Source organism: Peromyscus californicus, unplaced genomic scaffold (genome assembly GCF_007827085.1).
Source record: "Peromyscus californicus insignis strain IS unplaced genomic scaffold, ASM782708v3 Scaffold_6__1_contigs__length_162567912, whole genome shotgun sequence".
NCBI lineage: Eukaryota > Metazoa > Chordata > Mammalia > Rodentia > Cricetidae > Peromyscus > Peromyscus californicus.
Genome location: NW_026294584.1, coordinates 66,520,498 through 66,533,590, shown reverse-complemented (window position 1 = coordinate 66,533,590; position 13,093 = coordinate 66,520,498). Strand labels below are relative to the sequence as shown.

Sequence of the window (13,093 nt, the reverse complement as noted above, 5' to 3'; positions counted from 1 at the left end):
TAAAGAAACACCTGGACATGGTAGCGTGCTCCTATAATCTCAGCTACCTGGGAGGCTGGAGAAGGGGAATCACCTTGGGTAACCTAGAGAACTGCTGTCTCCAAAACAGTGGCCACAGAATGGCAACCAAATCTCAAGGATGAGTGGATTCCTGACATGTCATCCGAAGCCTTCAGCTCAGATGAAGGTGCTATGTGTAAAGCAGATGACAGGTTTGTGCCCTGAGAGTAGTCTTGGGGAAAGAAGCTTGGGGTCACTTCGGGTCTGTCCTAGCTCTGCTCTGACTTTGTGCCACCGAAGGTCAGGCTCTTCACTGCCCTGGGTCTGTTTTCACAGTGAAAAACCCGAGCTGAGCAGGGTGACACTTGTAATCTCAGCCTCCAGTGGCTGAGACAGGAGTATCGCTGGGAGTTCTAGGTCAGCTTAGGCTCTTTGGTGGGACCAGGCAATCCTGGACTACAGAGTGAAACCTCAACCTGAAAGCCAGTGTGGGGGTCGGAGACCTGTGTTGGATGAATGATCTCTGAAGGCTTTCAGGTCAAGTATTTCTTTTGTCTACAGACTTGAGTACTGCGTACATTGGTAGTAAGGTGGAAGGCCTAAAATAGAAATTCAAGAGTGCATTCAAATCAGTAATTGTGCGGGGTAGGGCTTTGTTTGTTGTTTGTCAGCTTGACACAAGCAGGGTCATCTGGAAAGAACGAACTCAACTGAGGAAATGCCTCCATCAGATTCACCTGTAGGCAAGTCTGGGGGGCGTTCTCTAGGTTAATGATAGATGTGTCAGGACCCAGCCCACTGAGAATGGTGCCTCCCCCTCCACACCCCTTAGGTGGTTCTGAGTTGTATAAAAATGCATGCTGAGCAAGTCATTGGGAGCAAGACAGTAAACATTGTTCCTCCATGGCCTCTGCGGTTCCTGCCTTGAGTTCCTGCCTGACTTCCCCTTCCCGATACACTGTGATCAGGAGGTATAAGCCAAATATGCTTTTTTCTCCTTGTACTTTGGTTATGGTATTTATTACAGCAATAGCAAGCAAGCTGGAACAGTTGTTTAAATTCTGATAGACCCCATAGTTTACTACACATGGACACATTGTGCTAGGTTCACGTTTACAGATGATGCATCCCTGACATTCACCTAAACTTACAGTGTGCTGACTATGCGAAGTACTTGTGCCCCATAAGGCTGAGTCTAATGGACACTGCTGTTCACCAGCCTAACCCAGCTTTCTCTTTGGGCAGGTCCTGTCTATTCTGTTGCTCGGGCTCCTGGTTTGTACATGGAGGTGCTGTAAATTAATTTATGTCTTTAACTCTTGTTTGTTCTTGTTCTGTCTCTGTAGAGCAACCTCTCAATTACAGATGGCCAACTGATAGAACAGTCTTACTGTCTATCCTTTACACTTATTTGGATACTTTAGTAGCAAAACGTCCTAAAGTGAATTGCTAGATGACTGCTTTCAAAATATAGAAATAAGGCCGGGCTGGCACACGCCTTTAATCCCAGCACTTGGGGGGAGGAGCCAGGCGGGTCTCTGTGAGTTTGAGGCCAGCCTGGGCTACAGAGCGAGATCCAGGACAGGCTCCAAAGCTGTCTATGGAGGCTGGCGAGACGGCACAGCAGTTAGAGCACTGGCTGCTCTTCCAGAAGACCCATGTTTGGTTTCCAGCACTCATGTGGTGGTTCATAACCACCCATAATTCCAGTTCCAGGGGATTGACACCCTCTTCTGATCTCCATAGGTACCAGGCACTCATGCAGTGTACATACATACATCTAGACAAACACTCATACACATAAAGTAAAAAAAATCCAAAACTTTAATTCTTCTAAAATTTACAAATAAAAGACCATAACTGCCCTCTAGTCATTTTCCTGATTTAATACTGTGGTTTTAAACATCATATATCTGTGTTAGTAGACCAATGTTTTAGGCATATGAGATCATATTAACAGTCTTCATTCTGAAGCCCGTTTTAAGTATCTAGAGTAAAGACTCACCAGTATCTGTAGCTGGAGTTTTCCTGCCTGGCCCACAGTCAGGACAAATCTCTGTCACCTGCCAGTCCCACAGCCGCTCAAACCCGACCAAGTAAACACAGAGACTTATATTGGTTACAAACTGTATGGCCATGGCAGGCTTCTTGCTAACTGTTCTTACAGCTTAAATTAATCCATTTCTATAAGTCTGTACCTTGCCACATGGCTTGTGGCTTACCGGCATCTTCACATGCTGTTTGTCATCGTGGCAGCTGGCAGTGTCTCTCTGACTCAGCCTTCTACTTCCCAGCTTTATTCTCCTCCTTGTCCCGCCTATACTTCCTGCCTAGCCAATGGCCAATCAGTGTTTTATTTATTGACTAATTAGCAACACATTTGCCATACAAAACATCCCACAGCAAGTATCCTGTAAAGAGCACAAGCAGCTGAGAGGTCTGTGTTTGGTCGCCGTAGAAACAAGTGCTTCCTTTGCCTGTCCTAAGCCACATTATGTCTTTTTTCTTTTTTTGGTTTTTCGAGACAGGGTTTCTCTGTGTAGCTTTGCGCCTTTCCTGAATCTCGCTCTGTAGACCAGGCTGGCCTCGAACTCACAGAGATCCGCCTGCCTCTGCCTCCCGAGTGCTGGGATTAAAGGCGTGCGCCACCACCGCCCGGCCACATTATGTCTTAAAGGTGACTTGCACAATTTTAAGAATGGGGAGGCCGGAGATGCTCAAAGGACCACAGAATGAAGACCTTTGCTCCTACGAAGATATTTGTGCTCAGTCAGATTAGGTGAGGGATGGGGTTACAGCTCAGAGGTGGGGTCCCCAGAAACTGCTCGAGTAAGGTCGGTGTTGCTGCAGGGCAAGAACTGAGGACATCCTCGGGGCCGGCTGCAAGGACCGCAGAGGAAGCGCTCATTCCCAAGGGGCCAACTTTGCAGGATGCTGGGAAGCTTTTCCTCTTCGTGGTTGATGAGGTGGAGTCCTCGGTGTGTGTGGACATTTCTACAAATTGTAGGAGACACTGCTGAAATGTTAAGGATGAAAGAGCAGAGGCTGCTCTGTGCCCTGGCAGGTCTGCTTGCTGAGTCTGTGTCGCTGAGAGACATTTCAGCTTCACCTTTCTGTTGGTACCAGTCCCCTAAGAGTGTCAGGAGTTGGTCGTTGACCTGAGAAGCAGAAAGGAGGCATATTATTTCCTTTCTATCTTTTTTTCTCCAGAATTGGGGTGGGGGTGGGGCTTTTCCTTTGTAGATTACAAATATGTGCGTAAAATTACTTTTTTCAAGAGAGACAAGGTGGCTGGCACACGCCTTTAATCCCCAGCACTTGGAAAACAGAGGCAGGTGGATCTCTTGAGTTCAAGGCCAGTTTAGTCCACATAGTGAGTCCTAAGACAGCCAGAGCTACATACATACCTAGTCTTAAAACAAACAAAAACAACAACAACAAAGAGTTTAAAACTACATAAAAACGTAGGTGATTTACTTATTTTTCTTAAAAATGTCCTTTTGCCAGTGGACTCATACGGTAGTTTCATGAGGTATAGATATAGATTGAGGTACAGATTGAGAGAGAGAGAGAGAGAGAGAGAGAGAGAGAGCGAGCCTAACACCGGTAAAGCACCAGGAAGGAAGTGTAGCTTAGTTTTTGCTTTGATTATTCTCATTGGAGAGGTCTTTAAGAAACATTGGTTTTAGGGGGCTGGAGAGATGGCTCAGTGGTTAAGGGTACTGGCTGCTCTTCCAGAGGACCCAGGTTCAATTCTCAGCCATGACTGCCTGTAACTCCAGTTCCAGGGGATCTAATGCCCTTCTTCTGGCTTCCACAGGCACTAGGCATGCATATGGTTTACAAATATACACACAGGCAACACACACATACACCTAAAATAAAATAATGATTAAAGAAGAAATAGACATTTGTTTTATGAGTCCTGTGGAAGTCTGCAGGAAATTTAAACTGGATTTCGGGTGAAGGTCGCCTCTCCTTTTTGCTTTCCTGTCTTTCGATAGGGCCTCAAGGTCTCCTCTGTCCCTGGTCCCTTTTGCACACATTCATTGCAGTGTTCTGTGGAGTTCAGCATTAGCATCTGCCTGCCTGAGGGAACATTCTAATTACCCCAGGCTGGCTGCCTAGAACCCCGGGAAGGGCCTGCAGCTTCCTTTGAAAGCTCCTCAGGCGACTCTGGCAGCAGCTGTCCTGTGTCCTAACCAGGTGGAGACCTGTGCCCCACTTCCGGGAATCAAATCTCAGTGGAGGGGGCGGAGCTTGCAGACGTGGCTTTGTCCATGTGGATGGGAAGTTGCTTGCTGCTCACTCATTGTCAAGAGCTGTTCCACAAGAATGTTTACTGGGCAGGAGAGGGGACGGAATTGCTGGTGGGAAGAATATTTTCTTTTCACACCAGTGCATGTGAGAAAAGATTTGATGAGAGCATAAACACCCCCACTGATGTGTTTCTCTTTCTACCCCGTTCTGTTTTATTTTAGGGAATAGTTTAAACGCCAACAAAAAATGCCCTTACCCTTTTATCTTTAGAGCATCTGTCATTCAAACTCTAGGCATCAGTCAAGCCCCAAAACCGTCTGTGGGATGCTGCCATGTGTCTGTTCTCACTCTTGTGAATCTATTTTGGTATGCTGTGTAGATCAAGATTGTGCGTGCCTGTATGCTACAGGGGTATAGGAGTAGCTTAAATGTTTTCCTTCTTCACAAGAAGAGCTCAAAGGTAGACAGTCCAAGGCTGGGGGCAAGCCTACTGTACCTCTTAGGACTATTACTCCATCTGTGTAACACCAGTCTCCAGCCATTGGTTTTCAGTCCAGCCAAAGTTGGTGACAGTGGCCCTAAGGGCGGTGCCTGAAGCGTGAGTTGAGTATTTAACCCTTGACTGGCACCATATTAGCTGGACAATAACACCCAGCCTTGTCTAGCTGCAAGGGAGGCTGGGAAACAGTCTCTCCAGGGGGCAGCAGTGTATCCATTAAACATGGACAGAAAAATAGATGTTGGAGCAGCCCCTCATGGCTGTCTAGGTGGACTTAGCCTTTTTACATCTTAAAGGAAACTCCCAGAGCCTGGGGTTTCTTTCAGAGAGAAAGGAATATTTGATTCTAGGGGAGGAAGTTTCATGTTGCAGCCTCTCTGTTTGTGGGTTATTTTTATCAACATGCAGAGCATAAACAGGTGTTCTGAGAACTATCTTGTGTCTGTGGAAACCACTTAGAACAAACTCCTTTCATGTAGTTGTCTGTGAGTCTCACCCTTATTTCTAAATCCAGATCACTGATGTGTTAATCCCCCAGTTGTGGTTCTGAATTAACCCACAACTGACCACTGCCAAAAGTATTTATTGAGGAGAGAGAGAGGGGCCTCTTTTGTACAGCTTTTTTTCTGTTACGTTATTGTTCTAGTTTATTAATTACTCTCTAGCTTATCAGGAAGTTGTCTATAGAGAACTCTCAGTACATGTAGGGTTTTGAAGGATCAATGGCTTTAGGTACCCACTGGGGGTCTTGAAGGGAGAGAGTAGTGTATGTAACTGTACGCCCCATTATTTGTATCTGGTTGGTGAACACTACTCTGGGAAATATATTTGTAATTTAACTCTTTTAAATTATCTTGTTATTATGTGTGTGCGGGTGTTTGGCCTGCAGATGTCAGCACATGTGTGCCGTGCCTGAGAAGGCCAGAAGACAGTGGAGCCCCTGAGACTGGAGTTGCAGAAGATTACGAGACAACATGTGGATTCTGGGACTCGAACCCAGGTCCTCTGGGAAAGCAGCCAGTGCTCTCAACTGCTAAGCCATCTCTCCAACCATGAAAATATAATTTTTAAGGGCAATAGGGCAAGTTACCGAATTTATCTTGCCACCTTCTTTGCTTTTTTTTTTTTTTTTTTTTGGAGACAAGGTCGAACTCACATTTGTAGCCAAGGATAATGCCGAACTTCTGGTCCCCACCTTCTTCCTCTGAAGCGCTGGAGTCATAGGTGTGCAGCACAGTGTTGAGTTTTATGAGTTTTATGTTGTGTGGCGATTGGACTCAGGGCTGTGCAAATGCTAAGCGGTCGTTCTGCCCATGGATCTATACCCCCAACCCTCTGCACTCTCTTGTCCGTTCCTTTGGTTTTTACCTTGTGCTGTTATGGGTCTGTGGTGTCATTTTTAGCAACTGGGTGTGAGCTCAGGGTTCTCAGGTATTTGCTCTGGAAATGGTTATGTTCTGCCACATTCAGGTGACCACACTTGTGATGAGAAGTGTAGGCGGAGCTTTCCTGTCCCGGCAGCCATTTCCCAAATAACCGACATAGAGGCTTAATATTACTTTTTTTTTTAAGATTTATTTATTTATCATGTTTACAGTGTTCTGCCTGCATATATGGCTGCAGGCCAGAAGAGGGCACCAGATCTCATTACAGATGGTTGTGAGCTACCATGTGGTTCTGGGTATTGAACTCAGGACCTTTGGAAGAGCAGCCAGTACTCTTAACTGCTGAGCCATCTCTCCAGCCCTTAATATTACTTATAAATGTTCAGCCAACAGCTCAGGCTTGTTATTAACTAGCTCTCACAACTTAACCTATTTCTATTATCTGTATGCTGCCCCGAGGCTCGTGGCTTTTACCTCTATCCCATTTCGTGTGTCCGACTCCTTCTCCATCTGGCTGTCAACTCTTCTGACTCTGCCCTTCCTCGTCCCATCATTCTCAGTTTGGCTTTCCTGCCTGTACTTCCTGCCTGACTGCTGGCCAATCAGCTCTTTATTAACCAGTGAGAGTAAAACATATTCACAGTGTACAGAAGGATCATGCCACAGCAGGAAGCTTTCTGTTCCTGACTAGGGAGGTAGCTCGGTGATAGAGCTCTTTCCTGTGCAAAGTTCTGGGTTTGATGTCCAGCCCCCAAAGAAAAAAGAAAATCTTGCTATTAGCAACTATCCCAGAGAATTCCAATTACTTATTAAAGTCATCTTAATCTTTGATGTCCTGTGGTGTAAGAGCGAACCTATGGTTTTATTTTAGATGCATATTGCTTACTAAGAAAAAGAGTTTGTGTACATACATACATGTTTGTGTGAGTGTGTGTGTGTGTGTGTGTGTGTGTATGTGTTTGTGGGTACACATGCATCAATGTACATGTGGAGGCCAGAGATGGATATCGTGCATCTTCCTCTATTGCTTTCTTTCTTTCTTTCTTTTTTTAAATGGTTTTCGAGACAGGGTTTCTCTGTGTAGTTTTGGTGCCTTTCCTGGAACTCACTCTGTAGACCAGGCTGGCCTCGAACTCACAGAGATCCGCCTAGCCCTGCCTCCCGAGTGCTGGGATTAAAGGCGTGTGCCACCACTGCCCGGCCCTCTATTGCTTTCTACCTTATTTTTTTTTCTGTTATCTTTTTGTGTGTGTCTGTGTATAGTGTGTGTTTGTGTTTGTATGGTGTGTGTCTGAGTCTGTGTATGTTTGTGTGTACACATGCAGGCATGCACATGTGCAGAGCATGTACATGTACCACGTGCCTTTTCGGAGGCAGCTGCTTGTCGCAGAGATCATCGCGCTTGGATGACTGGCACTTTGAGCCACAGAGCCATCTCTCTAGCCTCCACCTTAGTTTTTGAGTCACGTTCTCTCAGTGATCTGGTGCTCGCTGACTGGGCTCGGCTGGCAGCCAGTGAGCTCCAGGGGTCGGCTGTATAGAAGCATGCCACTGTGCCTGGCTTTTCCAAAAGTGCTGGGGATCCAAGCTCAGGTTTTTAACTTTCCTAACGTCTCTCCCCAGCCCCAAGAAGTCGTTTTTGGTGTGTGACACCACCCCCACTGCCACCACCACCAAGACTTTTTATGGACTTTTAGAATTGTCTTCTTTCTGCAGATTTTGTCATTTCTGCTTTGTGACAGGAGAAGGCTGTGTACTCTGTGAGAAACTTCTTGCCTCTTCCCATTCCAGAACTCTGCCCACTCATCCCACTCACTCTTCCCCCCTCCCATCCCCAGCTCACTCACCCCCCACTCACCCTTCCGAAGTGTTCTCTCTCCTAGAACCCGTGAGGTTGATTTCTCTGAACAGCCGAAGTGCTGTCTCTTCCAACAGATTTCAGAAAGTCTCTAGTTCCTGCCTGGCAGCTGGCTCACTCAGTACTTAATTGGCAAGTCCCTCGTTTATAAATGACAGGAAATGCTCCTTTCAGAAATGCCCTAACAGTAGGGAAGGGAGAATTGGCAGCCAGTGAGCCGGGCAAGAGCTGGAGCTGGCGAAGGGCATGCACTCCCCCTTGCTGGCCGTGTTGGCTGCTTGCAGTTGGGTTGGCAGGAATAAACCTGTGGGCTCTTGTCTTTACACTTCTGATAGCTTCTTTACACTCTTTTCTGAAGGCTCCAAGGTGGCAGTGTGACCTTGAAGGGACTAGCATTCTGGTGATGGGGGCGAGAAAGATGGGCAAGCACTTCTTTGTAGGTCAGCAGAGGCACCCTCTAAGAAACAGACTGAGTTGCTGTCCTGTTCTTAGGTCAGGTAGTGTCTCTTGGTCTTCAGATTTTTCATCATGGGTGCAGTAAACATTTCTAAGAAAATAAATCACTGCACCATTTGAAGGCTTGGTTTACTTCCTCTTTTAAAAAAAAAAAGCTTCAGTATTTTGTTCAGGTCATAGAGTTGAGTAAACTTGGTTTCGGTTCCAGACCCAGATCTACTTAAAAACAACCCCTCCCTCCCTCAAGTACCTATCTTACCCGCCAAAGGAAAACACTGGCATCCTGCCAGGTTCCTGGAGGCTGATCTCTTGGCTGCCAGGCACGTCTCCATGCCTTTGTGATGCCTGAGATTTTGTTCCCTGCAAAGTAAATACACTTAACCTCACTGTTTGCAGTTGCTTGTATCTTCTCGATAGCGGGTGATTAGGAATTATTCACTGGCAGACTTTACCAGTTACGAAAGCTTTCGGCCTCACAGCTTTGTTCTCGTTATTTCAAGACACAGTCCGGCGCTTGCCAAGAGTCCGAAGGGAGCTCTGCCATAGGCATCTGGCAGCAGTCCACTGGGAAGCAGCTTGCGTCCTGTGACTGGCCCTCACCCTCAAAGAGTGTGCTCAGGAAAGGGTCTCCTACGTGTCCAGGACCGTGAACTCAAGCCCAAGGAATGTGTCAGGAGGAAGGGTGATGCTGAGAGGGTTTCTTTAAGTCTCAGAGACCAATTAAACCTGTGGGTAGAAGAGGCTTTTTTCTCCTATCTGCTTAGGTCCGCTATTCAAAATGAAATCGGTGCTTATCTGAGACGGATCCTGAGAACATGGTTTCTCATGCTGAATTCCATATAAGAACATGCTGTACCAGACGGTCAAGTGGACAGACGTTTCCACGAGCTGCCTGTGTCTTCAGAGGAAAATTCCCTTGTGAAATAATTTATGACCAGCAAGATGGCTGGTGGGAATGGAACTGGAACCATTCAGTTGGGGAGCTGGGTGATGTTCCGAAATGCCTTCATCCAGCTTCTGACGGCCGATGAGTCACTGAAGATGCTCTTGCCAACAGCGTGCATGCTGACCACTGGGCTTCGGCTCCATCTCCTGTATGGAAAGCGCCGTTGCTCCAAGCTCGGCTTGTTCTGCTGGGCAGGTCCCCAGGCTGCTGTTTTGGTCGCATCCCAGGACACTCAGACCAGCACAGACTCCTCACACGTCGCACTTTGCTGCTGATATTGTTGTGTTGTGGTCATTTCAGCTGTTTCCTGCTAACAATTCCTTTTCCAAAGTGGGGTGGGGGCCTTCAAGAAATAACTCTGTGAAATCTTACCAAGTCACTTATGTTTACATTTCTTTTTGCAAATAGCTTCTTCCACCTCTAGAGATGTGAACCTGTAACATTTTCTTGAAAACTCAAATGTATACTCTGCTTTAGTTGGTGACTTACCTTTTTCCCACACTGTATTTTTCCCCAGAATTTGCTGTTGTTTTATGTGTATGGATGCTTTCCTTGCATGCATGTCTGTGCACCACATGTGTACAGTGCTCACAGGAGTCAGACAAGAGGGTAGATCTCTTGGAACTGGAGTTACAGATGGTAGTTAGCCATACGGGTGCTGGGAATTGAACCTGGGTCCCCTGGAAGAGCAGCCAGTGCTCTTAACAGCTGAGCCATGACTCTAGCCCCCACTATGTGTTTTTTTAAAGAAACAAATTTCTTAAATGCAACAAGCTCTGGAACAATATTTTATCTAATTATGGGTGGCAAAGGTGATAGGCGGGAAATGGGATGTTTAAACAGGAAGAGAAATGTGCCACCTAATCTCAGCCACAAGCAGCAGCTTCCTTAAGCCTGATCTTCCTCCTCCATCTCAGCTTCTTGGATTCCTTTGTAATATCTTCATGGCCCAACATAGCACCTGTGGTCCCTTCCCCAAGACCCTTTTGGTGACTGTCTTAGTTAGGGTTTTATTGCTGTAAAGAGACACCATGACCACAGCAACTCTTACAGAAGAAAACATTTAATTGGGTCTGGCTTACAGGTTCAGAGGTTCAGTCCATTATTGTCATGTTAGGAACCATGGTGGTGTGCAGGCAGACACGGTGCTGGAGAGGCAGCTGAGCGTTCTACATTCAGATTGGCAGATAGCAGGAAGAGAAAGTGCCACCAGGCCTGGCTTGGGCTTCTGAAACCTCAAAACCTACCCCCAGTGACACACTTCCTCTAACAAGGCCACACCTTCTAATAGTGCCACTCCCTATGAGCCTTTGGGGGCCATTTTCATTCAAACCATCCCAGTGGCTAATGTTAAAATCTTCCTGGAACACACTTCCCGTTGTTAAAGGGTGAACAGAGAATAAGGTGCATGAGCAGGGATGCTGCTCCACCAAAACTCTCCCTCCCCCACTGGTACTGCACCTTGGAATGGCCTTGTGAGGAATTGAGTTGCTGAGCTGTCTCTGAATGACCAGATCCTTCAGCACTGCAGTAATGACCAAGAAAGCCTGGAGAGGACGCGTGTGACCAGTGTGAGGCAGGGGGATGAAGTGTGCAGCTAAGTCCATCTGCGAATAACCTTTCATAACTTCGCTATCAACATGGTTTCTGATTGTATATCAGATGCCAAGGGAGGGCAAAGATGTGCATGGGCGGGAAGCGTCTTTCGTACGGTGATTTTCGACTGGAATAAATGGGTTGGTTCCCTTTTAGTTCTCTGCTGCGTTTCTGTGTGATAAGTGTGGGGTGGTAATGGTATTTGGTGTGGTTTGTACGTATGTAGGAGTTTTTCCCTTAGAGTTGTTTAAGAAATAAAAGCCTGGAGTTGGGGATTTAGCTTAGTGGAAGAGTACTTGCCTAGCGAGCACAAGGCCCTGGGTTTGGTCCTTAGCTCTGGAAAGAAAGGCAGGCAGGCGGGTAGGCCGGCTGGCCTGCCTAAGTCTGGAGTTGGTATCCTTTGCTGCTGTCAAGTTTGGGATGTGTAGTCTGAAAGCCACCTTGGCTATAGGCTACATGGTTTAAAAATGTAATAAAAAGAAGGCAAAGCTATGTTTAGGAAAATATGTAGACAAAAGTGAGATTTTTAATGACTGGTCAATCCTTTCACAATGAAAGGACCGTGGTGGGTAAACTCTGGTTGATTCGTTGCTGTTTCCTGTAACCTTCCTGGTGTTCCTGCCGGGATGAGAACGTGCTCATCCCAGAGGTGAGGGGGGGTGTCACTGACTTATTTTGCAGCAGACAAGCGTCATGCCCTGGCTTTCTTCTCTTGCAGCAGTCGGAAACGGAGACTGTGCACCTGTTTATTCCCGCCCTGTCAGTTGGCGCCATCATTGGCAAGCAGGGCCAGCACATCAAACAGCTTTCTCGTTTTGCAGGAGCTTCGATCAAGGTACTGTTCTGCACACTGTGGATTTCCTGATGATATGGGAAAGTGAAAGTGGCGGGCTGAATTTGGGTTAGATAACGTACGACAGGAACCCTACAGCGGTGGTTTAAGTGTGGTTAGATAACCTCTCTCCAGAAAAATCAGTCTGGGGAGAAGCAAAAGAGCACAGTATCTCGGCGCCTCTGAGATCTTGACTTACAACTTCCTCTGGTTCATCTCCACATTTAGTGCTTTTAAGAGCCACGTCTGTCACCTGGCCCTTGAGGACAGGAGGATGTAGTGAAGTCTTTCCTGTAAGGGAGTTGCCTGTTGCTTGCTATGGGATATTTCTGCCTATATTGCATTCTCGTACTTGGCCAGGCAGAGCTAGAGGGACAGCAGGAAAACTGGGGTTTGTGTCATCAACGGAGGAGTGTTATGGAGAGGTGGGACCACTCGTGTCTATCACAAGAGATCACTGTGTGCTCTGCAGGTTCCGTATTTGGAAGTGCTGAAGCAATTCAGTATTAGACAAAGGGGGTGTTTGGGGTGTGTGGGGGGGTGTGTGTGTGTACTCATGCACATGTGTATACATGGAGGCCACAGGTTACTGTCTTCTGTCCCCTCAGGCACACCTACCTTATTTTCTGAGGAGGGCGTCACTGCCCAGCTTACTTACTCAGTGGGCTGCCTGGCCAGTGAGTTTCAGGAATCCTCCGGTCTCTGCCTTTCCAGCTTGGGGCTGTTTTTATGGGTGCTGGGGATCCGAGCATCCTATCACCCGAGCCACATGCCCAACCTTGGCTTGTTGCTTTCAAACAAAAGTCGCCAGGCTTGTGTGTTCACAGCTTTCTCCAGGAAACAACCTGTGAGAGCTTTGTTTTATGGGTTTTTTATTTATTTATTTAAAGATTTATTTATTATGTGCACAGAAGAGGGAGCCAGATCTCATTACAGATGGTTGTGAGCCACCATGTGGGTGCTGGGAATTGAACTCAGGACCTCTGGAAGAGCAGTCAGTGCTCTTAACCTCTGAGCCATTTCTCCAGCCCCTGTTTTATGTTTTTAAAAGCTCCTTTAAAAAAATAAAAAGGCCGGGCAGCGGTGGCACATGCCTTTAATCCCAGCACTCAGGAGGCAGAGGCAGGTGGATCTCTGTGAGTTTGAGGCCATCCTGGTATACAGAGCGAGATCCAGGACAGGCACCAAAACTACACAGAGAAACCCTGTCTTGAAAAACAAAACAAAACAGAACAACAACAAAAAGATTTAATACACTTAG

General features: G+C 46.8%; 1 protein-coding gene across 1 annotated transcript in view; it reads left to right on the top strand.

The window, feature by feature from the left end:
* The window catches only part of Igf2bp3 (insulin like growth factor 2 mRNA binding protein 3), a 143,684-nt gene that overhangs the window by 121,701 nt on the left and 8,890 nt on the right, over positions 1–13,093 (top strand). Inside the window, exon 11 of the mRNA XM_052720269.1 lies at positions 11,719–11,835. Coding sequence (XP_052576229.1) covers positions 11,719–11,835 — 117 coding nt within the window. The remainder of the gene's footprint in view (positions 1–11,718; positions 11,836–13,093) is intronic.